Source organism: Eriocheir sinensis, chromosome 8 (genome assembly GCF_024679095.1).
Source record: "Eriocheir sinensis breed Jianghai 21 chromosome 8, ASM2467909v1, whole genome shotgun sequence".
NCBI lineage: Eukaryota > Metazoa > Arthropoda > Malacostraca > Decapoda > Varunidae > Eriocheir > Eriocheir sinensis.
The window spans coordinates 12955033-12980228 of record NC_066516.1 but is presented as its reverse complement, the minus strand read 5'-3'; the positions used below and the strand labels follow the sequence as shown (position 1 = coordinate 12980228).

Sequence of the window (25196 nt, the reverse complement as noted above, 5' to 3'; positions counted from 1 at the left end):
TCCCATCGGTCCTTTTTCTTTATTCTTTCTAGCAGTCTATATTTTTTTTTCATTGACTATTCCTTTTCTTTCCAGCTGTCCTTGGAACTGTTCTTTGGTTCGTCGTCTATAATTATAACTTCTCAATAGTGTATAACTTTTCTTAACCTTATTTTCTTTTTGAGTTCTATGTTTTCCTTCCCATCGGTCCTCCTTGACCTCATTTTCTTTCTGAGTTCTGTTTTCCTTCCCATCGGTCCTTTTTCTTTATTCTTTCTGGCAGTCTATATTTTTTTTTCATTGACTATTCCTTTTGTTTCCAGCTTTCCTTGGAACTGTTCTTTGGTTCGTCGTCTAACTTCTCGATAGTGTATAACTTTTCTTAACCTTATTTTCTTTCTGAGTTATATGTTTTCCTTCCCATCGGTCCTTTTTCTTTATTCTTTCTGGCAGTCTTATTGTAGTTTTTCTTTCTATTGACTATTCCTTTTCTTTCTAACTCTTCTATAGCTTTCTTCCCTACCAGTCTTTCCTATTTCCTTTCTATCAGTTCTTCCTTTTTCATATGAACCAGTTCTCTCTTTTTTATAGTCTTTTTTTTCTTCTTTTATTCTATCCATCAGTTCTTCCTCTTTTTTTTTTTTACCCTCTCTTCTTTTAAACACTTATTTATCTTTTTCTAACATTGCATCCTCTTCTTTCTAACTCACTCTTTCCTTATCAACACTTTTTTCTTTCTGTAACACTCCTTTTTTTCCAGTTCATATTCCTCTTGCCTTTCCTATAAATTCTTCCTTTCCTTTCTAACACGCTTTTCTACTTTTTTTCCACCACTCTTTGCTTTCTATTCTAACAGTCCAAATTATTCTTTTAAATTGATTTCCTTTTTCCCTTCCCACGCCTATTATCCCTTTCCTTTATGCCCTGATTTCCCTTCCACTCCCAGCAACTCTACCGCTTTCCCTAACTTGAATAATTCTTGTGTATAGACTCCCCATGTATATATATGTTCTGTGATACACTGTCTTCTTTTTTGTATTTGCTTCAACTGTATTTCGTATTTATTTTTCTGCATTCACCTCTAAGTCGATGTATGATTGTTTTTTTTTGTTTTTTTTTCGTTTCCATTGTATTATATTAGTGTTCATGTGTGCCGTTATATATTGACATAGCTGAGGAAACCTTGTAATGTCCTTATAAGCTATATTTATCGTTATCTTATCTTACGGTGTTATTATATTAATGTAGAATTTTACCGCGCATGACTTCCTTAGATAATAAGCTTTACTGTGTGTGTGTGTGTGTGTGTGTGTGTGTGTGTGTGTGTGTGTGTGTGTGTGTGTGTGTGTGTGTGTGCTCCCCTTTATCCGCCTCTCCAGCTCCCCTTTTGTCCCGCCGTGCACACCTGCTGCTCGCCCTTTGTAGGGGTTTCCTGCCTCGCCTCCTGCCCCGCGTCACGACTCACGGGCCCGGAAGCAACGTGACCGCCGCCTTGCCCTCGGAGCCTGGCCGCATGCACAGACCCCCGTTCTCCCCCCCTCCCCTAACCGCATGCACAATTTTGCACATTCCCCCCTAACCACAAGAACTGTCTCCGTCCCCTCCCCTCCCCTCCCTCCCCCATTCCTTTAACTTTCTGATATTGATTTGCGATTATTTGTTTTATATCTTTTTCGAATTGTCTTACAGTATTTTACGGGTAATTCCTAAGTAAGGATCCTGATTGTTGAATTACGATACTACTTTATCTTTTAAGTCGTTTCATTGAAAATATTACCTCAATATTCTTTTTTCATCGATTTAAAATTCCACTTATTTTGTAACTTCTTCGAAATAACTACCAATCGTTTATAAATACCTGTCAAGTGAGGATCTCGATTGTTAGTTGTCCAAATCTTCTGTTGCGTCAACGGTATCAGTGTCAGTATTGTGTCACGTTTATGTCCTGTCCAAAGTTCTTTAATATACAACTTGAGTCGTGACCTCGTTCTGAAGGAAAGCAGAAAAGCAGCCTCGCGACCGTCACAACTCGGCGCTCAAACAGCGAAACCAACTTAGACTTGTGACTTGTAAGGCTGTTATTGCGACGGACAGGCTCTCATGGAATCAGAGACGTGGAACTGTGTGGCCGCCTTGACGCACGGCCTCGCCTCGTCAGGGCCTCGCCGGCCTTGCTGTGCAAGCCCAGGTGGTCGACGCGCGGCCGACGCATACACAAGTGAGCGTCAGGCCAGTCAAGCACGTGTCATATTGATCAGTGAGCGTCGCCTCCATAATGGTGCCCGGCCCGGCCAGCCACCCGGGGACACGATGACCCACGGATGCTGGAGTGGGCGGCACAGCGGGACACGCCACTGTTGGGCCATTCAACTTTGTGAGCAAAACGAAAAATAAAGAAAAACGGGAGAATTATTATATATATTTATCTTGCATGTTTCTTGCTTGTTGTTTTATATAGGAGTATAGTACACGCAGTTTGGCCCGTTATTAAAGTTCAGAATCTGATGTTATTGACGATATGCACACGAGTGAATGTATTGTATATTTCATAAGCCCTTCGCTCAACATTTCCGGATAGTGAAGGCGGTGTGGTCCCCTCACGCCCCTGGCAGGGTGTCCGGTGCCGCCGCGGGGCTCAGGATGTAGCGACGCGTCAGGGGGTTTAGTCAAGCCTCTCAGCCTACTCAACAATTTCTACTCGGCATAAAAACGAAGACTGTTCCAACTTCCAAGTTTTCACAAACTCTTAAGGACATTTTTTTCAAACATTAATGACGCAGTCGTAATTTTTACTTCAATCAATAAATAATAAATAAAGGATACACAAGAAAATGTCTCCGCCGGGATTCATCAATGCTTCCTGAATAGGTCTCCAGTGTGGCCTCTACAGAGTTGCTCTGTACACTGGTGCGCGCCGTGGGTATTTTTCTATCGCTGCGGATATTGTTGACTTGTTTGCTGTAGTAAGCAAGCTGATCACGGTAGGCGGAGTGTGTTGAATATTGGGATGACTGCATTGAAAACTGTAGCACAGTGAGTAGTGCTGGGGACGTGTCTGGGTCGGGGTGCAGCACACAGCCTCCCACGCCCCCTCACCCCCCTCCGTCCTCTTGCCTCCCCCCTCTACTGCGTGAAGGTGTGAGGATTTTCACACGCTCAGGTCACAACAGACTCATTGTTTGTCGCACCTTTGTAACCTTATCAGCAACCCCAGAAGCTCTTAAACTTCTTATCATCTGCTTTATGTTTCTAATAATTTTTTTTTTAAGTAAACACATGCACTTACCGAGAACAGCACATGAAAGTATTACAGTATACAAATATTCATTCCCAAAACATAGGCTTATAGACCGCTCAGTGCGCTCTAACTCTAATAACGAAATTGTTTCCCAATGGACGGCGACCAACAACCATCCTGAGCTCAGCTAAGTCTCCCCTCAAAGCCGCGTTTTCTCTTAGGTGTCATGGCTCGGTTTTCTGTGTATCACCGAAGGAGTAACAAATATACCTTCAAAATTGAACCATGGACGCTTGCTCTTCTACCTTATTTCTTTACTTAATATTTTTTCTCCTCTGTATATTCCTGGGTGCAGGGGTTAACTTACTACAAAGATAAGGTTCGGCTATTCGCTCATCTTCGTTCATTTAGTGACCAGGGAAGAACACAAAAAGTCGACGCAGGTCTTTGTCATTTGTTCGTGTCGTTCAGGACAGACAAATTTTTCCCTTTGACTTTCCCCTTTTTCCTTTACTCAATGCAGGATAAGATTTAAATGAGAGGAACTTATTCGTGGATGTCAATGTTAGGCTAAGTTATACCTCTAAGAATTACGTTTTCTTTCTCAGCTATTTCATCCATTTTCTTCAGGGCGTTTCAAGGGTGACCCGTTCAAAATGTTTCTTGGTTGTTGCGGTAAGTTAAAGTTGGGGGCATACGGTGTAGCTCCTCGTGGCCTCGGTGCTCATCTCCGTCACAGAGGCGGTGGCTAACCCACATGCTTTCCCGAGGATCACATATGAACCCGAACTCTAGATTATCTCTAAAGAGAGCACTTGTCTGCGCTATAACGGGCTGGGCCGACCATCAGTCCCCACCAAGAAAGCTTACCGGCGCCATTGGCAGAATCGTAAAAACAAATAAATAAATAAATAAATAATAATTAAATGAAAGTAAAGAAATCCCTTGAGCATTTGAGGGGCGAGAACCCATAACCGAGGGACACAGGTCTTTGAGGTTGTTTTTATTATTATTATTATTATTATTATTATTATTATTATTATTATTAGTAGTAGTAGTAGTAGTAGTAGTAGTAGTAGTAGTAGTAGTAGTAGTAGTATATAGTAAAGAGTGCAATAGATAGAACTGCAAGAGTAAATATACTAAGTTACTAGTCTGTAACCCCGACCCACCGAAGATATAGTAATAACGGATAAAGGTAACAAAATATAAGATAACCGGAGCCAGTACGACCTGACTAACTAAGAGCAACAGCAACAACATCAAATTAAAAGTAACAACAATGAAAAAAAATGAACATATTATTCAATTATATTTAAATCATTATCAAAAGGTCATTACAGGCTGAATGTAATTAATTCCATGTGTCTTCGCCTTGTTCCAGGGGCCACTACCAATGGCTGACCCCCGAGCGGCGGGTGGTGGACCACGAGTGCATCAGGACCCACACCGGCGCCGCACCCCTCACCATCTACTTCCTCGTCAAGTGAGTACTGAGACGAGTTGTTATATTATAATTTCTGGTGACACCCTTAGTGGGGCCTCCACGCGTCCTCCTCCTGACCTTTTTTTTGTGTGTGTGTATTTGTATTACCCATTTTTATCTCATTTACCGTTTCCATTGTTCATATCGTGGAAAAAGACTATGAATAATGCAGTGGAGGAGGAGGAGGAGGAGGAGGAGGAGGTGGAGATAGTGGTGGTGGTGGTGGTTGAAAGAGGAGGAGGAGTTGTCGTTGTTGTTGATGGAGGAGGAGGAAAAGGAGTTGTCGTATATGTCGGTGGTGGAGGAGGAGGAAAAAAAGAGACGATGGTGGTGGGAGGAGGAGGAGGAGGAGGTGGTGGCGGTGGTGGTGGTGGTGATGGTGGAGGAGGAGGAGGAGGTGGTGGTGGTGGCGGCGGCGGTGCTGGTGGTGAAGCAACAGGTCGCCCATCAGAGTAATGTATGTGTTTGTTTATAAATTAACCCGTAATTTGTTGGTAAGTGAAGATGAGCGCGCTAAACTGGTGCCTTGCTTTCTCTTTTAATGTTTATCTCCTTTCTCTCTCTTTATTATATTATCTTTAATGATATATTTTTATCTGTATTTATTTCCTTATCATATTTCATCAGCCAGGATTCAGCCTTAAACTTGTGGTCTGACATGTACCTTTCTTTCTTTTAATCTTTTATTTTTTCCTTCACTTTATTTTTCTCTATATCTTTATTCATTTACATTATTAATCACCCTTAAAATTACTGAACTTGGAATCACGAAAAAGTTCCATTATATTTTTCAACACAAGGCGACGGAGATGAGCACTGAGGGCACGCGCAGCGATATGGTGTGCCCCCAATTTTACCTTAATTAAGCAACACAACACTCAGCACCTCCCGAAGAAAAAAAGTGAAAACAAACAAACAAACCATTAGCATTTCAAAAAATTAATCCCAGCAATCCGTTTACTATAAAAAAAAAGTAAATCCGGTGCAATGAGCTGTTGTTTTATATTTTTTGTTGTTTCATATTTAACATAAACCACAAAAAGGAAGAGGAAAGATTCTAATACTCACCTTACTAATGAACGTATGGTGTGCGGGTAGTTATTATTATTATTATTATTATTATTATTATTATTATTCACTCACATGTGCAACCTCCCTTTGGCACTCCAGAGCGGCACTGATTACCACTACGTTGAAGGAAAGAGAGGGCGGGGATATGGCTTACCACAGCTCCCTTTTTTATGATAGAGATTGCGTGTGATGGAGAGAATTAGAGTAAGGGAGGAAGACATGCACAGGGAAGTTCGAATTAAGGAAAGAAGACAGATAGGAAAGACGTACAGAAAGAAGGAAAGGAGAAACTTAGAGAAGTGGAAAAGAATGTAAGAAAGGAGAAAGATAACGAAGGGGATAAGGAAGCAAGGAAGAAGGAAAAAGAGGAGGAAAAGCAGAGAAAAAAAATGGAGGAGAAAGAGCTTGATAAAGAAGGGGAAAGATGCCAAGGAAGGGGAAGAGAAGGGGAGGAAGAAGGAAATGAAGGGGAAAGGGAAGCAAAGGTAGAGAAAAAAGATAAAAAAAAGGGAAAGAGATGGTGCATAGTAAGAGAGGAATTACAGAAGGAGAGAGAGAGAGAGAGAGAGAGAGAGAGAGCATGAAGGCAGAATAGGAAAGAAGACAAACACGAAGGAGAGGAAGGGAGAAACAAGAGTAGGAAATTGGATTGACTAAGAGAGAGAGAGAGAGAGAGAGAGAGAGAGAGAGAGAGGAAACGAAGAAGAAACAGCGAGGGGAGGATTTTTTAAACGTGCTAAGAGGAGAGAGAGAAAGAGGGAGAGAGAAGATAAAGATGAAAGCACACACGCAAAGAAGAGGGGAGAGAAAAGGAGGCAATAAAAATAGAATAAATCCATAAATAAAAGAAAAAATAAAGAAAAATGACGTAGAGGCAAAAAAAAAAAAGGCGAAGAGGGAAAAAATGAAATGACGTAATAAAAAGAGAAAAAAAGATGGAGAAAGTAGTACAAAGAAGAAAAAAAGAAGATAAGATAAGAGAGGAGGTAAAAATAGAAGGCGGTGACGGAGGAGGGATAAGAGAAAGAAGAAGAAGAGATGCTGAAGATGGAAAAAAGGGAAGATGAAGAAAGGAGGAAAAGATGGAGGAGGTGGAGGCGACGAGGTAGGTGACCGGCAAGAACTGGAAGCGCCACTGAGAGAGAGAGAGAGAGAGAGAGAGAGAGAGAGAGAGAGAGAGAGAGAGAGAGAGAAGGGGGAGGGGGTCGGTCTCTCTATCTTCCACTCTTCGCTCTCTTTCTTTCTTCCTTACCTGCGCGCGCAAGAAAACACACACACACACACACACACACACACACACACACACACACACGAAAACATTAACAAAAACCGTCATATGTAAAAGACAATTATAGTTAAACAAACTTACCAGAGAGAGAGAGAGAGAGAGAGAGAGAGAGAGAGAGAGAGAAAGCAGGGAAGGAAGAGAGCAGACGGTCCCCAGACAAGGGTACGGAGAGAGTGAGAAAGAGAGTTGGGGAGAAAGAGAGAGAGGGAGGGGAGGAGGGAGAGGGGTAAAGGGAGGAAGGTTGAGGTAGAGAGGGAGAGGGAGGGAGAGAGGGATATCCGCCCCCTTTGCAGCCTCTCTCCCTCCCTTCCTCTCTCCCTCCCTTGCAGCCCAGGAAGAAAGGAAGAGAGAGGACAAAGGAAGGGGAAGAGGAGGAAGAGAAAGAAGAAAGACAAAAGCGAGGAAAGAAATCACAAGAGTAACAAACTTTCCGTGAGAGAGAGAGAGAGAGAGAGAGAGAGAGAGAGAGAGAGAGAGAGAGAGAGAGAGAACAAAGCAAAGTCAGTAAGTGGAACAATGAAGGAGGAAGGAAAAGAAAATAAGAGGTAAAAGATAATTTGCTAAAGTAAGAAAAGTTGAGAGCGAGAGAGAAAGAGAGAGAGCGAGAAAAAAAAGGAAGAAGAAAGGAACAAAAGAAAGAGAGCGTGCGAAGAGGGGGAGGAGGAACATGACGCCGTCGAGAGAGAGAGAGAGGGGGGGGGTTGAGGGGAGGATACGTCGAGATTACGAAGAGGGGAAGAAGAGAGAGAGAGAGAGAGAGAGAGAGAGAAAATATAATAAGACTGAGAAAGTGAATGAACTGATAAAATTATGTAAACGATGAGGAGGAGGAGGAGGAGGACAGAAAGTAAGAAGGAAAAGAAGGAGGAGGAGAATGAGGAGGAAGAGAGAGAAGGGGAAGGTGGAGGCCAGAGTGGAGTGGAGTGGAGGAGGGGGAGGAGGAGGAGGAGGAGGAGGAAACCAAGATCATGCAGGAAGAGAGGAGAGAAAGAGAGAGAGAGGAGGGGGAGGATGGGGGGGTGAGGGGGATTTGGAGAAAGGAGGAAGAGGGAAAAATGGGAAGAAGTGAGGGAGCTGGAAGGAGAGAGAGAGGAGATAGAGGAAGAGAAGAAGGGAGGGGGATGGAGGGGTAAGGAAAGAGTGTGTGTTAGCTAAGAAAGAGTAAAGGAGGGAACACGAGTAACGGAGGAGGAGGAGGAAGGAAGGGAGGGAGCCGCCGTGACCAGCACCGCATAAGAGTGGGTGACCGCCCTTACCTCACCTGACCCCCTTGCTGCCCTCACCCTTACCCCCCCCTCACTCAGCCCCCCCTCATCCTCATCCTCCTTCTCCTCCTCCTTCCTTCTCTTGCATCCGTGACTCCACCCTCTCCTACTCTCCTCGTCTCTCCCATTGGACAGTCATCTCCTCCTCCTCCTCTTCGTTTTTTTTCTTCTTCTTTTTCAATCTCTTCTTTTTCTTCCTCATTCTTTTGCGACTTTTTTTTTCTTAGTCGTAAACTTTTTTGAATTCTCGTTTTCTTTTGTTTCTTGCTTAGTTTGCGGTTTTTTTTTTTTTTTTACAAGTTTCATTTTATTTTTTTTCTCTTGTCAGTCTTTCTTTTCCCTTTTGTCTTGGTTTTTCTTTGTTTTTGTTTTTTCTTCTTTTTCATTTTATCGCCCTCTTTCTTTATATTGTGGGATACCTTGGTTTCTCTCGCTCTCCCTCGCTTCTCTTTCTTTCTCTTTTATATTCTTATACTTTTTTCCAATTTTCTTTGTGTCTATTTATCTATTTTTATCTCACCTTCCTTTTGTCTCTTATCCTCATTTCCCATTTTCTTTGTATGCATAAATGTTATTCTTTATCCGGCTTCGTCTCTCTCTCTCTCTCTCTCTCTCTCTCTCTCTCTCTCTCTCTCTCTCTCTCTCCATCATCATCATCATCATCAGGGGAGAGAAAATATCAATTACCCTCCAGTTGAAACACAATGCCCAGAAGCCTCTCGCCTCCTCCTCCTCCTCCTCCTCCTCCTCCTCCTCCTCCTCTTCCTCCTCTCTTCCTCTGCGCCGTGATAACAAACACGAGGAGGGGAGAGAGAGAGAAAGAGGAAGGGAAGGAGGGGGGGGGGGTTAGGAGGGGATGAATAAGAGAGGGGAGTGGTCACGCGCCGAAGAGAGAGAGAGAGAGAGAGAGAGAGAGAGAGAGAGAGAGAGAGAGAATATTAATGGAGACTTCCCTCTCTGATAGACTTTCTTTCGCTTCTGTCTGTCTGTTTGAAAATAAAGAGGGAGAGAAAAAAAATATATATACTCAGTCTGTGTGTGTGTGTGTGTGTGTGTGTGTGTGTGTGTAAAAGCGAGCGAGGAGAGAGAGCCAGCTAAGGAGTCAGAGAGAGAGAGAGAGAGAGAGAGAGAGAGAGAGAGAGACTGAGGAGATGAGGAGTGTGGGGGGGTTGTAAGAGGGGAGGGGAAGGAAGGAAGGGGGAAGGGGGGGGGAGAGGGGTGTTTTGAGCTGGCTTCTGCACCACTATGATCCTCTGTTGCCCATGGAGCTCTCCTTCGGTTTTTCCCTCATTCGTCTGCCTTGTGTGAGTGTCTGTGTCCTCTCTTCCTTCTCTATCTGTCTGTCTCTGTGTTCTGTCTCTGTCTCTCTCTATGTATGTTAATGTTATGTTGATCAAGTGTTTTTTCTCTTTATTCGGTTTCTTCTTTGTCTTTTCTGGTTATTTTTTTTTCTTAGTAATGTATGTATGTATGTATGTATGTATGTATTTCTGCATTTAATTATATTCCTTCTATGTTTTTGTTTATTTTTATGTGAATGTGTGTGTGTGTGTGTGTGTGTGTGTGTGTGTGTGTGTGTGTTTGTCTTTTCATGTGTCCGTGGTTTTGTATAATTAATTTTACTTGTTTTTTTTTTCCTTGTCTCATTAATGTCTCTCTTTTCCTAGTGTGTGTGTGTTCTCCATTCTTATTTATCCTCTCTCTCTCTCTCTCTCTCTCTCTCTCTCTCTCTCTCTCTCTCTCTCTCTCTCTCTCTCTCTCTCTGATCTTTTTTTTTTATATTTGTATCTGTGTGTGTGTGTGTGTGTGTGTGTGTGTGTGTGTGTGTGTGTGTGTGTGTACATAATCTGATTGTCATGTGCAAGGTGTGTCCAAACAATCTCTCTCTCTCTCTCTCTCTCTCTCTCTCTCTCTCTCTCTCTCTCTCTCTCGTCATAAATATCCAGGACTCTCCACCTCCCGTCACTAATCCCCTCTCCTCCCTTCCCTCCTCCTCCTTTCCCTTCCCTTCCCTTCCCTTCCTCTTATTATCTTCCCTTCTCTCCCCTCCCTTCCCTCCCATCCCAACCGGTCACGTAAACCTTCCTACCCTTTCTCCCTGAATTATCTTATTCTCCCTTCTTCTTCATCTCCATTATCTTGCCTATCTTCTTCCCTCTCCTTTCCTTCTCCTTTCTTCCCTTCTTCCCTTTCCCTTCCCTTCGTTTTCTCTTCCCGTTCACCTCACGTTTCTTCCCTTTCTTCTTTTCCTTCCTCTTCCTCACACCCTCCCCTTCCCTCCACTCCCTCCCATACCGTTCCCTTCCCCGCCTTTCTCTGCCATTTCCTTCCCTTCCCTGACCTTTCCCCTCCTTCCCGCCCGCTTTCTCCCCTTTTTTCTTTCCTTTCCCTTCCATTCCCCTCTCCCTTCCTTACCCTTCCTTTCTCCCTCCTCACCCTTTCCTTTCCTGTCCATTCCTTGCCCGTTCCTTCCTTCCCTTTCCTCTCCTCTCCTCTCCTTTCTTCTCTTTTTCTTTTTCTCATTCCCCTCTCTCACGTTCCATCCCATTCCTTTCCCCTTCCTCACCCTTCCCTCACTTCTTCCCATATCCATACCTCACCCTTCCCTCCCCATCCTCTCTTTCTTACCCCCTCCTCCTCCTCCTCCTCCTCTTCCCTTCCCTTCTGTTCCCTTCCCTCGCCAACCATTCTCAGGTATAGGCACCAAAGGGGGGAGAGGGGGTGGTGGGCTAATGGTACAGGTGAGCCTTTAGTTACCTCCGTGATGCGCCCTCGTCCGCCCACACCTGTGATTAGGCCCCGCGGAGAGAGAGAGAGAGAGAGAGAGAGAGAGAGAGAGAGAGAGAGAGAGAGAGAGAGAGAGAGAGAGAGAGAGAGAATGTTGAAAAAGAAAGATAGACATGTAATAGAGACAGACACACAGACAGATAGACAGACAGACAAAGAAAGAATGAAAGGATAATATAAATAAAATAAAAGTGAAAAAATGAATATAGAGAGATAGACAAACGATACATATTCAAAGACAGACGGAGAGACGGATAGACAGACAGACAGAAAGGAAATAGTGATAAACAGACAAGGACTTAGAGAGAAAAAGATAATGATTAGGCAGATAATTAGAAGGCGCTGGATGACGCAAAGGAAGAAGAAAATTAACTGTGAAAACTAATATGTTGGCTTTATGTATTTATTTATTTGTTTATTTATTTCATTTATCATTTTATTTTCATTTTATCTACTTTTTTATTTTTGTTTATTTATTTTATTTTGTTTTATTTAATTCTATTTATTTATTTACTTTTTATTAGTATTATTCTTGTGTGTGAGTCGTTTTTAGCATACACACACACACACACACACACACACACACACACACACACACACACACACACACACACACACACAGACACACATACATACACACATTTCAACTGTCTGTTTTCTCCCTGTTTGTTTGTTTGATTGTTTGTTTCCTTTGAACTCTCCCCCTGTCATACGCGCCCTTTACGTACTAGTAGTAGTAGTAGTAGTAGTTTCAGTAGTAGTAGTAGTAGTAGTAGTAGTAGTAGTAGTAGTAGTAGTAGTAGTAGTAGTAGTAGTAGTAACATCAGCATTACCATAACATCTTAAAACTAAACATATCCCGAGGTAAAAACAAACAAACAAACAACAAAAAAAAAAGTCCAACTAAACAGCAATAGACAACAGCAAATATCAAATACAAAAGAAAACACAAAGAAGAAGAAGAAGAAAATAGCCAAGAAAAACTAAAACACGAAAAGAAGAACAAAAAGGTAAGATCCTCGTAAATCCAATTGAGGGCCGAGAAAAGAAGTGGAAAAGAAGGCAGAAAGAGTGTAATCCCGTTGTAATCCCGCGGCCCTCGCCAGGTATTTTCGCAGGTAATGGAGGTGGGGCTAATTAACCTACCTGGCCCTCACACCTGAACCGAGAGAGGGAAGAGTAGGGGAAGGCAGGGAAGGTGAATGAGAAGGGAGAAGAGGAGAGGAGAGCAAAAGAAAATAAATGGGATGAGAGATAAAGTGAAGAGAAGGAAGAAAAGGGGAAACGGGAGGAAAGGGATGAGATGGAAAGGATGGAAAAAACAATGAGAAGGGAAGTAGAGGAGAGGAGCAACAGGAAGGGGAGGGAAAAGGAAGGAGAGCAAGAAAAGTCAGAATGGAAAGGATAAGAAATGGAGGATTAATAAAGGGTTTAAAGAAGGAAATGTGATAAAAATAGAAAAAGAGGGAATGGAAAGGGAGAAGTAGGAATCAGAGAGGAAGAGAAGGGTAAGGGAAGGAGAGACGAGGCAAGACAAGACAACAGAACACAAGGGAAAGGGAAGGGAAGGGAAAGGAAAGGAAAGGAAGGGAAGGGAAGGGAAGGGAAGGGAAGGGAAAGGAAGGAAGGAAGGAGGGAAGGAAGGAAGGATTGGAAAGGAAAGGAAAGGAAAGGGAAGGAAGGAAGGAAGGAAGGAAGGAAGGAAAGGAACGGAAAGGAAAGGAAAGGAAAGGAAGGAAGGAAGGAAGGAAGGAGGGAAGGAAGGAAGAAAGGAAGTAAAGGAAAGGAAGGGAAGGGAAGGAAGGAAGGAAGGAAGGAAGGGAAGGAAAGGAAGGAAGAGAGGAAAGGAAGGAAGGAAGGAAGGAAGGGAAGGGAAGGGAAGGGAAAGGAAGGGAAGGGAAAGGGAAGGGAAGAGAAGGGAAGGGAAGGAAAGGAAAGGAAGGGAAGGGAAAGGAAAGGAAAGGAAAGGAAGGGAAAGGGAAGGGAAGGGAAGGGAAAGGAAGGGAAGGGAAGGGAAGGGAAGGGGAGGGAAGCGAGGGTAAGAGCAAAACAAGACTAAGAAGATAAGAGATTCTGGGAACGAGGCTGAGAGAGAGAGAGAGAGAGAGAGAGAAGAGCTGTGTAGGTGTGGCTTATGCATATGTATGATTTTCCTTTAGTTATTCTCTCTCTCTCTCTCTCTCTCTCTCTGTACAAAAAAATAGGATAAAAGAAAGACAAAATCCCTTCTCTTAATCCACTCAATTGTTCTGATCCCTTGAAAGAGCGGGTCGGAATCCCCTAAATAACGAGGCTGTTTTTGTAGTGTTCTTTCTTTCCCTTATACGGTCCTTGGAGTCTTGGCGTTCGCGCTCACAAGGGATTCAAGGAACATCTTATCTTTGGGCGTCACTAAAGGAGACAAGGGAATGGTTGATGCGTGTAATATCCCTAAATAATGGTGGGGTCATATTTTCTTCCTTTATTTAATCTTGTACTTAGAAGGGAACGAAAAGGGAAAGATAGGAAAAAAAATGAGAGAAATGGAAAGGGAAGGAGAGATAAAGTACGAAAAGGGAAAGAAAGGAAAAAAATGAAAGCAATGGGAAGGGATTGAGAGAGAAGGTAATAATAGGGAAGATACTTAAGGGAGAAAAGGAAGAAAAGGAAGAAAAATGGGAAGTGAAGGAGAGGAGAAAGAAATTAAGAAAAGGAGGATGTAAGATGTTATTGAATGGGAGTGAAGTGTTCTAATAATGATGATGTTTTGTTTTGTTTTCTTTGCACTCTCTTGTACTTAGTGGATTTAGCTTTCTTACTAAACTTGCCTAAATACACTAACCTGAAATTAAGTAAAGGAAGATGTAAGATGTTTTGAATGGGAGAGAAGTATTCTAATAATGATGTCTTGTTTTCTTCTTTTCTTTTCCCTCTCTCTTGTACTTAGTGGATTTAGCTTTCTTACTAAACTAACCTAAATACACTAACCTAAAATTAAGAAAAGGAAGATGAAAGATGTTTATGATGGTGAGTGAAGTGTTCTAATAATGATTGTGTTTTGTTTTCTTCTTTTCTTTTCCCTCTCTCTTGTACTTAGTGGATTTAGCTTTCTTACTAAACTAACCTAAATACACTAACCTAACCTAACCTAACCTAACCTATTCTAACTTAAGTGATATATGTTAGAATCTCAAAACACAAGAAAAAGAAATAGTTGGTGCGTGAAATGTCTAAATAATGACTATGACTTTTTTTCCTTTTCTTTTTCTCTTAGTATTAATGGATTTCACTTTCTTATTAAACTAACCTAACTACACTAACCTAACCTAACCTATTCTAACTTAAGTGATATATGTTAGAACCTCAAAACACAAGAAAAATAAATAGTTGATACGTGAAATGTCTAAATAATGACTGTGTATTTTTCCTTTTTCCCCTCCTCTTCCTCCTCTTAACCTTCTTCTCTTCCTTTTTCTCTTCCTCTTCCTTGTGTTCTTTTCCTTTTTCTCTTCCTCCTCCTTCTCTTAGCCTTTTCTTCCTTTTTCTCTTCCTCTTTTTAACCTTCTTCTCTTTCTTTTTCTCTTCTTCTTTTTAGCCTTCTTCTCTTTCTTTTTCTCTTCCTCTTTTTCGCCTTCTTCTCTTTCTTTTTCTCTTCCTCCTTTTAGCCTTCTTCTCTTTCTTTTTCTCTTTTTCTTTTTCTCTTCCTCCTTTTATCCTTCTTCTCTTCCTCCTTTTATCCTTCTTCTCTTTCTTTTTTTCTTCCTCCTTTTAGCCTTCTCTTTCTTTTTCTCTTCTTCTTTCTTTTTCTCTTCCTCCTTTCAGCCTTCTCTTTCTTTTTCTCTTCTTTTTCTTTTTCTTTGCCTCTTTTTAGCCTTCTTCTCTTTCTTTTTCTCTTCCTCTTCCTCTTCTTACCCTTCCTTTTCCCATTTCTCTTTCTCTTCCTCTTCCTCTTCTAATCCCTCATACATGAAACTCTCGAAAAATCTTAAATACGTCAAACGAGAGAATGAAATCATAGCATAAAACCTCTCTGCTAATCATGACGGCGCCCTTTTCTTGCATTCTTTTCCTCGTGTTATACTTAGAAAGACTTACTAAAGTTCTTACGCGAAATATCCCGAAATATCCCAGAACGTCACAACGCACGACAAAGAAATATTTAATGCGTGGAATCTCTAAATAATAATGGTTCAGTTTTTTGTTTTGTTTTGTTTTGTTTTGTTTTCCCTCTTGGTTTACTCAGAAGGACTTAGCGTTCTTATAAGTGAAATTCCCGAAATATTATAGAACGTAACAATACAAGACAAATAGACAGAAGCGTTAAGTTAATTGTAATCATGATAGTGCCCTTTTTTCTCTTCTTTCCCTCTTGTTGTACTTGAAAGGACTTAGCGTTCTTATAAGTGAAATTCCCGAAGTATTATAGAACGTAACAATACAAGACAAATATACAGAAGCTTAAAGTTAATTCTAATCATGATAGTGCCCTTTTTTCTCTTCTTTCCCTCTTGTTGTACTTGAAAGGACTTAGCGTTCTTATAAGTGAAATTCCCGAAACATTATAGAACGTAACAATACAAGACAAATAGACAGAAGCTTAAAGTTAATTCTGATCATGAACCCTTTTTTATCTTCTTTCCCTCTTGCTGTACTTAGAAGGTCTTAGCGTTCTTAAAAGTTAGACTCCAATAATATCATAGATCTTTACAATACAAGAAAACATGAGCATAAAAATTAATCACCTTTTTATTTTTTCCCCTTGTAGTAATGAAAAGGATTTAGTGTTCTTAAAAGGGAGAATCCAGTAATATCATAGAACTTCACAATACGAGGAAATAGGAGCGTAAAAAATAGCCTCTTCTAATCATGACGGTAACTTTTTTATTTCTTTTTTTCCTCTTGTAGTAATGACTAATGAGAAGGATTTAGCGTTCTTAGAAGTGAAAATCCAGTAATATCATAAATCTTCACAATACGAGGAAATAGGGGCGTAAAAAATAGCCTCTTCTAATCAAGACGGTAACTTTTTGATTTCTTTTTTTCCTCTTGTAGTAATGAAAAGGATTTAGTGTTCTTAAAAGTGAAAATCCAGTAATATCATAAATCTTCACAATACGAGGAAATAGGAGCGTAAAAGATAGCCTCTTCTAATCATGACGGTAACTTTTTGATTTCTTTTTTTCCTCTTGTAGTAATGAGTTGGATTTAGCGTTCTTGAAAGTGAAAATCCAGTAATATCATAAATCTTCATAATACGAGGAAATAGGGGCGTAAAAAATAGCCTCTTCTAATCATGACGGTAACTTTTTGATTTCTTTTTTTCCTCTTGTAGTAATGAGAAGGATTTAGTGTTTTTAAAAGTGAAAATCCAGTAATATCATAAATCTTCACAATACGAGGAAATAGGGGCGTAAAAATGAATCCCTTCTAATCATGACGGTGCCCTTTTAATGTAATTTTTTCGTCTTTTAGTAATGAGAAGGATTTAGCGTCTTACATAAATTTCCCGAAATATCTTAGAGCGTCACAACACAAGACAAAGAAATACATATACGTGACTTATCGCTAAACATAGTGGTGTTCTTTTTTTTTATGCACTCGAAAGGACTCAGCGTTCTTAAAAGTGAGATTCCAAAAATATTATAGAGCTTTTCAATACATGGAAGGGGCATTACAATTAATCTCTTCTAATCATGACAGCCCCTTTTTTCTTTTCTTATCTTCTTGTTGCAGCGTTCTTACACAAAATTCCCGAAAAAAATAAAAGCATCACAAAAAAGACAGGTTTTTGGAGCCCCCCCCCCCAAAAAAAAAAAAAAAAAAAACTTAATACATGTGACTTTTCTTTCTTATTCTCTCGTACTCAGGACTTATCTATCTTAGTGAAATTCTCTAAACATCCTTGAGCGTCGCACCACAAGACAATGAAGTAGGGGAGTAAAATCTTCTAATCATGACGGTCCCTTTCCTCTTATTTTCCTTTTATTCTACTTAAAAGGACTTAGCGTTCGTAAAAGTAAAATTCTTATAATGGGAGCACAAAATTCCTCCTAATTATGATGGCTCCTTTTCTATTCTTTCTTATCCTCTTGTTGGGCTCAGAAAGACTTAGCGTTCTTATGTGAAATTCCCGAAGCCTCCTTGAGCGCCACCACACGAGATAATTATGATGGCTCCTTTTCTATTCTTTCTTTTCCTCTTGTTGGGCCCAGAAAGACTTAGCGTTCTTATGTGAAATTCCCGAAACCTCCTTGAGCGCCACCACACGAGATAAGGAAGGGACGGGAAGGGAAGGCAAACAGCGTCATTGTCCCTGATAAGGCGGGCTGTGGGGATCAGGTTAGCGTTATCACCGGAGCCATTAGTGATTGTGTCCGTGTTTGAACTTCTCGAGAGTGTGTACTTAGGGAGATACCTTTACGCGTACTTTGAGATTAATTAAAAGCCATTCGTAATAATGACATAATACAATACTTAACTCCTAACAAATACAGTAATTCATAACCCGCATGGCAAAATACAATACCCAATCCTCTTAACTAAATACAATGCTTAAAGCTATTGACAGGATACAATACTTAACACTTGAGGCAGAATACAATACTTAACACTTGACAAAATACAATACTTGACTCCTAACAAATACAATAATTCATAATCCGCTTGGCAAAATACAATACCTAATACTCTTAACAAAATACAACACTTAACGCTATTGACAGAATACAATACTTAACACTTGAGACAGAATACAATACTTAACACTTGACAAAATACAATACTTAACACTCTTGACAAAATGCAATACTTAATACCATTGTAGTTATTTACATGGCGTATATTAAGGTATCGTTATCAAAGTAGAAATGAATGTGGCAGTATTTCTTTTAGTTCATGTAAGTATTCAAGATTTATTTATTTATTTATTTATTTATTTATTTATTTATTTTTTTTACAACAAAGGAGACAGCTCAAGGTCCCCCAAAAAGGAAACAATAATAAAAAAAGCCCGCTACTCGCTGCTCCTAAAGAGAATCCAAAGTGGTGTTGGCCTTACGTGTTGACCAAGGAGTCTCACAGGTACGGTACACCTTCGCCAGGCATGTGCGTTGTCCCGTCGGAAAGTGTGTCGTGGTGCCGGGCGCGCGTTATCAGCGTATCTAATTTTTTATCAAGACCCTTCACTCAGGTATTGGTGTCGGTGAGAAAAATACGGCACACTTAGATTATTATGTCTCGTTGATGAATCATGAAGAGATCCTGCTCTTAACATGTTTTAACCAAAGAGGAAGACAGATCAGAAAATACGTAAATAGACAGGAAAAATATAAATTAAAACTAAATAACTCAACAAGCAAAAAGTTTATTGGTATACAAACACTTAGATGTAAGTAATCTTGACATAATAATAAGTTAATAACGTTTGTTTTACTTACAGTTTAACTTTCATTTTATTAATAATTTATAAACTTTTTATTAATACCGTCAATAAACAAATAAATAATCAAAATAAACGAATAAAGAAATAAATCAAGAAAGAAAGAATGAAAGAATCCAGCCAACTCATGAATGCTTTTATTTTATTTGCGTATTTTGTTGTTTGTACTTTATTGTTACTTAATTTTCCATTGATTTCTTGATATAATTTTCTTTTGTGTCATTGACATTTGGTTTGTTTTTATCATATTGTCTCTTTGCCACGGAGCGCTGAGCAGAGTGACAATTTCCGGCTGCTGCAAAACCTGGAAAAAAAAAAAAAACACGAAACACACTCGCGGTAACAACATATAATTTCAGTGTTGAGGTAATTGGCCCCCTCCCCTCCTCCCTCCTCCCTCCTCCCCCTCCCCCCTCCCCGCGCGATGAAATTAAAGGTTATCATGAAATTGCATCAAATCATTCGTGTTATTAGATTTGACACTGAATTAGTATTTGACGAGTGCATTTAATCTGCGCTGCTTTTTATTTTTATTTTAACCTTTACCACTGTTTAATCTGCCTTTTGTTTTGTTTTGTTTTTTCTTGACGTACATTTTTTTTTAGCTTTTGTTGAGAGGTATTTACTTGACATAATTATTGACATACTTATACCTTTTTGTTTTGTTTATATGTTCATCGCGTTTCCTTACTAATTTAATCGTGTATTTAGCGTCTATCTTTTTTACTACAGTTTATATATTTATCGCATTTCTTCTCCTGATTTGTTTATATATTTGTAGATTTGTTTATACTTATTTTAGCTCCGTACCGTTTTTAGTTTATTAATTCTCGGGCTAATTTGGTATTCTTATTACCCCTTTATCATGTACTGCCTCATTAGTGGTTTTCATTGGTATTATTTCGTTTACACACACACACACACACACACACACACACACACACACACACACACACACACGTAACAAAGGGCTTCAACAGGTGATTGAGTCTGATTACCGGAAATTCGGTGTTTTCGAGTCACCTGAGCGAGTAAAAAAAAAAAGAAAAAAAAAGAAAAAAAAGAAAAACAGGTATCGATTTTGAGACAACTCTTTATTCTTTTTTGTTTTTTTGTTTTATTTATCTAGGTATTCATTTATTTATCTTATTATTTTTGCAGCACCAGATGTTAAGATACAGATCTCTCTCTCTCTCTCTCTCTCTCTCTCTCTCTCTCTCTCTCTCTCTCTCTCTCTCTCTCTCTCTCTCTCTCTCTCTCTCTCTCTCTCTGTTACCTAATCACTTATCTTTGTTGTTGTGATTATCAGTAACACACTTTTCTGACCTTGCCTTCCCCGCGTGGCTTCCCAAGCGGCCCCGACACACGTTAAGATAGATGGATGAATGACCTGTGTTCGTGTTTTAGAGAGAGAGAGAGAGAGAGAGAGAGATCCTATTCCCAAACACGTCGGGGCTCACACACCCATACTAAATAAGGCTTCCATAGGGGTTGTGGGTATTGCCATGGGTAGTTTTATGAGCCTAGGAATGATTTGATGACAAGGCTTCGGCACCATGATTGTGAAAAATATTGATGAGGACCCGAGTAATGTCTTTTGTGGCCTTTGGGAATAATCTGTGAGAGCTGAATGCGTCTTAGTGATGTAACTTGTATTCCATTCATTGTTTTTGTCGCATCTTCATACACTAAAGCTCATGTCATTTTCTCTCTTTTCTACATTTTTTTTTAAAGTTCGGAAGTATATAATTGTTTTTTTCTATGCTTTTGTTGCTGTTGTTGTTGTTCATTCAAGTTACTTTTAGAATATTTTACTTTTATATTTTACTTATGCTCGCTCGTGTTTTTTATTTTTTTTATATTTTGTATTGCCAAGAATTTAGTTAGTTAGTTCATAGCTAACTGCTGTGTGTGTGTGTGTGTGTGTGTGTGTGTGTGTGTGTGTGTGTAGTAACGCTCTTGTACGTTACGTGTAGTAATGTACTCGTAATGTAACGTTCAGCGTGTGCCATTAGAAGGTATGTATGTATGCATGTATGTATGTATGTATGGAGGGTGTATGGCTGTATGGGGTTAATGAGGCATGCCAAAACTAAGTGTGTAATAGTCTCTCTCTCTCTCTCTCTCTCTCTCTCTCTCTCTCTCTCTCTCTCTCTCTCTCTCATCTCGTCACCACCACCACCTCTACCATTAGTAACTACACCCCACCACCACCACCATCACCGCCACCCATACAATACCCGCTGCCCCGGAGCCCTGAATGAGTATGCTAATCACTTCCTGCCATTTGCATACCTGTCCACCCTAAGCCTCGGGAAATTAGCGTCGCTGGGTCGTTAAAGAGGAGGGTGATTTGTATGGAGAGAGAGAGAGAGAGAGAGAGAGAGAGAGAGAATCCCAAAAAAGAGGAAGAATGAGAAAACTAAAGGTAAAAAAGAAATGAGAATGTGGAGAGAAAACTAAAAAAGAGGAAGAATGGGCAAACAAGAAAGGAATGAGAGAGAGAGAGAGAGAGAGAGAGAGAGAGAGAATCCCAAAAAGAGGAAGAATGAGAAAGTAAAAAAAAAAATAAGAAAGAGAATGTGGAGAGAGAAAACGAAAAAAGAGGAAGAATGGGCAAACAAAAAAGGAGAGAGAGAGAGAGAGAGAGTATTATTGAGTCATCTCCTCGGCTCCTGTCTGTACAAGTTACCCCTAAAATGTTTGGCTCCGTTTTCTTTCGTCTCTTCTCCCTTCACCCAAGCCTTCGAACGCTGGGGAACTTCAAGTATTGAGAAGGCAGGTTTAACACGCCCCTCGCCTCGTAAAGAAGTAACACCCATCCTTAAACATACGAAATAGAGTACATAACAGTAAACAGAGCAAAAAGAGTAGAATAAAAAGAAAGAAATGAGAAGAACAGACATACTGAGGACTCGGATCAGAACAAAGCCTAAAAAAGATAACCGTTTCATTGTAAGTAAAATCATGGGACGCCTCAGGACATGACAAAGGAAATGGGGGTCGAGGGAATATGGCAACGGGAAGGAGCCAGAGTAAACGATATAAGGATTCACAGAACAGGGGATACAGGAAACATAGAGATACATCGGGAAGGTAGAAGACAAACAAACCTCAGTAGACAAGAGACATAGGGAGTACAAAGGTCAGTATTATAAGACACACGCGTCTCACATCAGCTATTTCTAAAGGTCAAAGAGGGGGTCAGTCGGGTTCTAATGAGTGTTTCTTCAGGTTCACGGTACAGAGGAAGGGTCACACTACCACCAGGGTCATAAAACTACTCCTGGAAATGCCCACAACTCCTGCGAAAGCCTTGTCAAATAAGTGTTCTTGGGCGGCGAAATGTCTTATATGCGACCCAAAGTGTGGATAAATCAGGTAGCCAAAGAACGAAGGGACACCAGGCATAGGACACAAGGGGTAGAGAGAATAGAGCCGTGAAGGTCTTATAGAATACATGACATCATCAGGGCATCAGAAGGAAGTAGAGTGGGTAGGTAGGGAGAGAGGTTGGTAGGTTGGAAAAATATGTATTTAAAAAAATGGTAAGACACGTGTACTGAGCTTTTGCACGCCTGGCTGAGGATAAGTAAAGGGTTGTATGAATGTGTGTGTTTAGTTAAGCAGATGAAAAAGCCCGGTAGCCCCCTGATGTAAAAATATATAAACCCTTAATGATGGTAGGAGTTGCATATCTATAACTTAATGGAGTATAAGGGTGGGTGGCTGTGGCGGTGGTGGTGGTGATAGTGATGGCTGTGTTGTTGTTGGTGGTAGTGGTGCTTATGATAATTGACTTAGGTTTATAAAGGATAAGTATAAACCGGTTCACAATAGTAGTTTATAGACAGCAAAAATCGTTCCTTCTATTTCCCGTTGTCCTTCCATCCTTCCTTCCCTCCTTTCTTCAACGCATCCTTCCTTCTACCCAATCCTTCCTTTCTTACTTCAACGCATCCTTCCTTCTACCCAATCCTTCCTTCCTTACTTCAACGCATCCTTCCTTCTACCCAATCCTTCCTTTCTTACTTCAACGCATCCTTCCTTCCTTCCCAATCCTTCCTTCCCTTCTTTCTTCAACGCGTCCTTCCTTCTACCTAATTCTTCCTTCCTTTCTTCAACGCATCCTTCCCTCTACCCAATCCTCCCTTTCTTACTTCAACGTATCCTTCCTTCTACCCAATCCTTCCTTTCTTACTTCAACGCATCCTTCCTTCCTTCCCAATCCTTCCTTCCCTTCTTTCTTCAACGCGTCCTTCCTTCTACCTAATTCTTCCTTCCTTTCTTCAACGCATCCTTCCCTCTACCCAATCCTCCCTTCCTTACTTCAACGCATCCTTCCTTCTACCCAATCCTTCCTTTCTTCAACACATCCTTCCTTCTACCCAATTCCTCCTTCCTTCCTTCCTCAATCTGTTCTTTCTCCATCTCCAGCTCTCCCTCCTCCTCCTCCCTTCCCTTCATTTTCTCTCCCAGTGGATGAGTGGAACAAATTAAGTAGATTATATTTTTTGATACATGTAGGAATTGAAAATTTTAAATGTAGACTCGACATACTAGTGACCGGGGAAGGAAAATTGATGAATAACCAGCTTTTAGGAACTACCACTTTTTATACCGACTGGCCACTTGTAGTCTCCTAATGTATGTCGTTTGGCCTCTTGTTTAGTCCCCATCTATCCGTGTGTTGAGTCGTGCGTGTAAACTAATGTGCAAGTAAGTGTAGCTAAGTGGCCGGGCAAGACGTGAATTTAGACAAGCAGATAAATAGGTTCTGAATGTAATGGCGGGGAGACGGAGGGGACGCTGAGTGCTAAAAGGATTGGGAGCGCCAGGAAAGAAAAGTCTGGCAGATTCGCTAAAACCGTTCTGCTTTAGCTTGTCAGCGGGGGGCGGACCATGACGCCGATCCTCGAGTGAACGGCGGCGAGAGAGAGCGAAAGAAGAGAAGAGAAGAGGAAAGAGGAAAGGAAAGAGGAGAGGAAAGAGGAAAGGAAAGAGGAGAGGAAAGAGGAGAGAGAGAGAGAGAGAGAGAGAGAGAGAGAGAGAGAGAGAGAGAGAGAGAGAGAGAGAGAGAGAATTACAGCTCATTATATCACCGCCACTGCTTTTTTTTTTTTTTCATAATATACACTGTAATTTTTATTTCAAGAACACTCGGGACTTATATGGTTTCTCCTCTGCTATATTTCCTTATTCTTCATTATAGCAACTGGTTTTCTTTGATTTTATTCGTAATTCTTGGGTCTAGTGTTTTTTTAGCTTTCATTCTTCAATTTGGCGATGTTAATTTTCCTCTGTTGTCACTTGTCACTATTCAGTCTAGTTTTTTTTTTTTTTTTTTCTTTTAATCTGCTGTAACTTTATTCTTCAGCCTATTGTTATTCTGTTCTCTTATCAGTCTTCATCTTGCAATCAACTAGTGATGGTCTTATCTCTTTCCTTCGCCAGCTCATTATTCCTCAGTTCGGCGATATGTTTTCCTCCTTTCCTCTCTCATTATTCTTCAGCCCGGTGATGTTTTTCTCCCTCCTGTCACTCGTCACTCCACAATCTAGTGACGGTGCGACGGACGGTTTTCTTGCAAGGGGCAAACTTCTTAAGACGAGACATACATAATGCAGCTCCTTGAGAAGAGACCCGCCGTCCCAAACACGTCAGGGGGAAGGAGGGGGCGGGGGTAAGGGAAGAGAGAGAGGGACCGTTGGCTGTGGACATTCGATATTGAATTATTGTCCGCGTGAAAGCATCCGTTGAGCAACATTTTTCCTTCCCCTTAAACACGACCACTGAACGACCGCCTAACAACCACCGCCACCAGCCAGTCGTTCAGCCACTCCCTGTCAAGATGGCCCTCAGCTGCGTCCCGTCACCTCCCCCCTTCCTGTCTTCCCTGTCTTTCCTTCCTCTCCTTCCCGTCCTCTTCCTTCTTGTGGCTGTAGAAGAGCGTTTTCGTCCTTTTATGTTACTGCAAGACACTCTTTCACCCACCGGCAAGAATATCCTCAGCTGCGTCCCGTCACCTCCCCTTCCTGTCATCCCCTGTCTTTCCTTCCCATCCTTCCCGTCCTCTTCCTTCTTGTGGATGTATTCTTCTTCGTGTTTTTGTCGTTTTATATTACTGCAAGACACTCCTTCACCCACTGGCAAAAATGTCCTCAGCTGCGTCCCGTCACCTCCCCTTCCTGTCATCCCCTGTCTTTCCTTCCTCTCCTTCCCGTCCTCTTCCTTCTTGTGGATGTATTCTTCTTCGTGTTTTTGTCGTTTTATATTACTGCAAGACACTCCTTCACCCACTGGCAAAAATGTCCTCAGCTGCGTCCAGTCTTCTCCCTTCTCTGTCCTTCCTTCCTCCTCTCTTTCCCGACCTTCCTTCCCCTTCTCGTTGCTTCTTGGGGCTGTCGTCTTAGTGGCAGTTTTCTTAGCCACTGACAAGACGGTTTTCAGCTGGGTCCACGCACCTCCCTTCCTATCCTTCCCTCATTTCTTTCTCTCCTTCCCCCTCCCGATGCATGTTGGTGGTTTTATTCGTGTTCTTTTCTCTTTTATATGACAACAAGGCAGTTTTCTTAGCCACTGACAAGACGGTTCTCGGCTACATCTTGTCTCCTCCCCTTCCTGTACCTCCTTCCCATCCTTATCCCCCCCAATGCATCTAGCAG

At 41.1% G+C, this 25196-nt stretch overlaps 1 protein-coding gene across 4 annotated transcripts in view; it reads left to right on the top strand.

Annotated features, from left to right (window-relative positions):
• LOC126995540 (FERM domain-containing protein 4A-like) overlaps positions 1-25196 on the top strand; it is a 124579-nt gene that overhangs the window by 94729 nt on the left and 4654 nt on the right. For all 4 annotated transcript variants that reach the window (XM_050855176.1, XM_050855177.1, XM_050855174.1 and 1 more), the window contains one exon: positions 4602-4703. In XM_050855176.1, coding sequence (XP_050711133.1) covers positions 4602-4703 — 102 coding nt within the window. The remainder of the gene's footprint in view (positions 1-4601; positions 4704-25196) is intronic.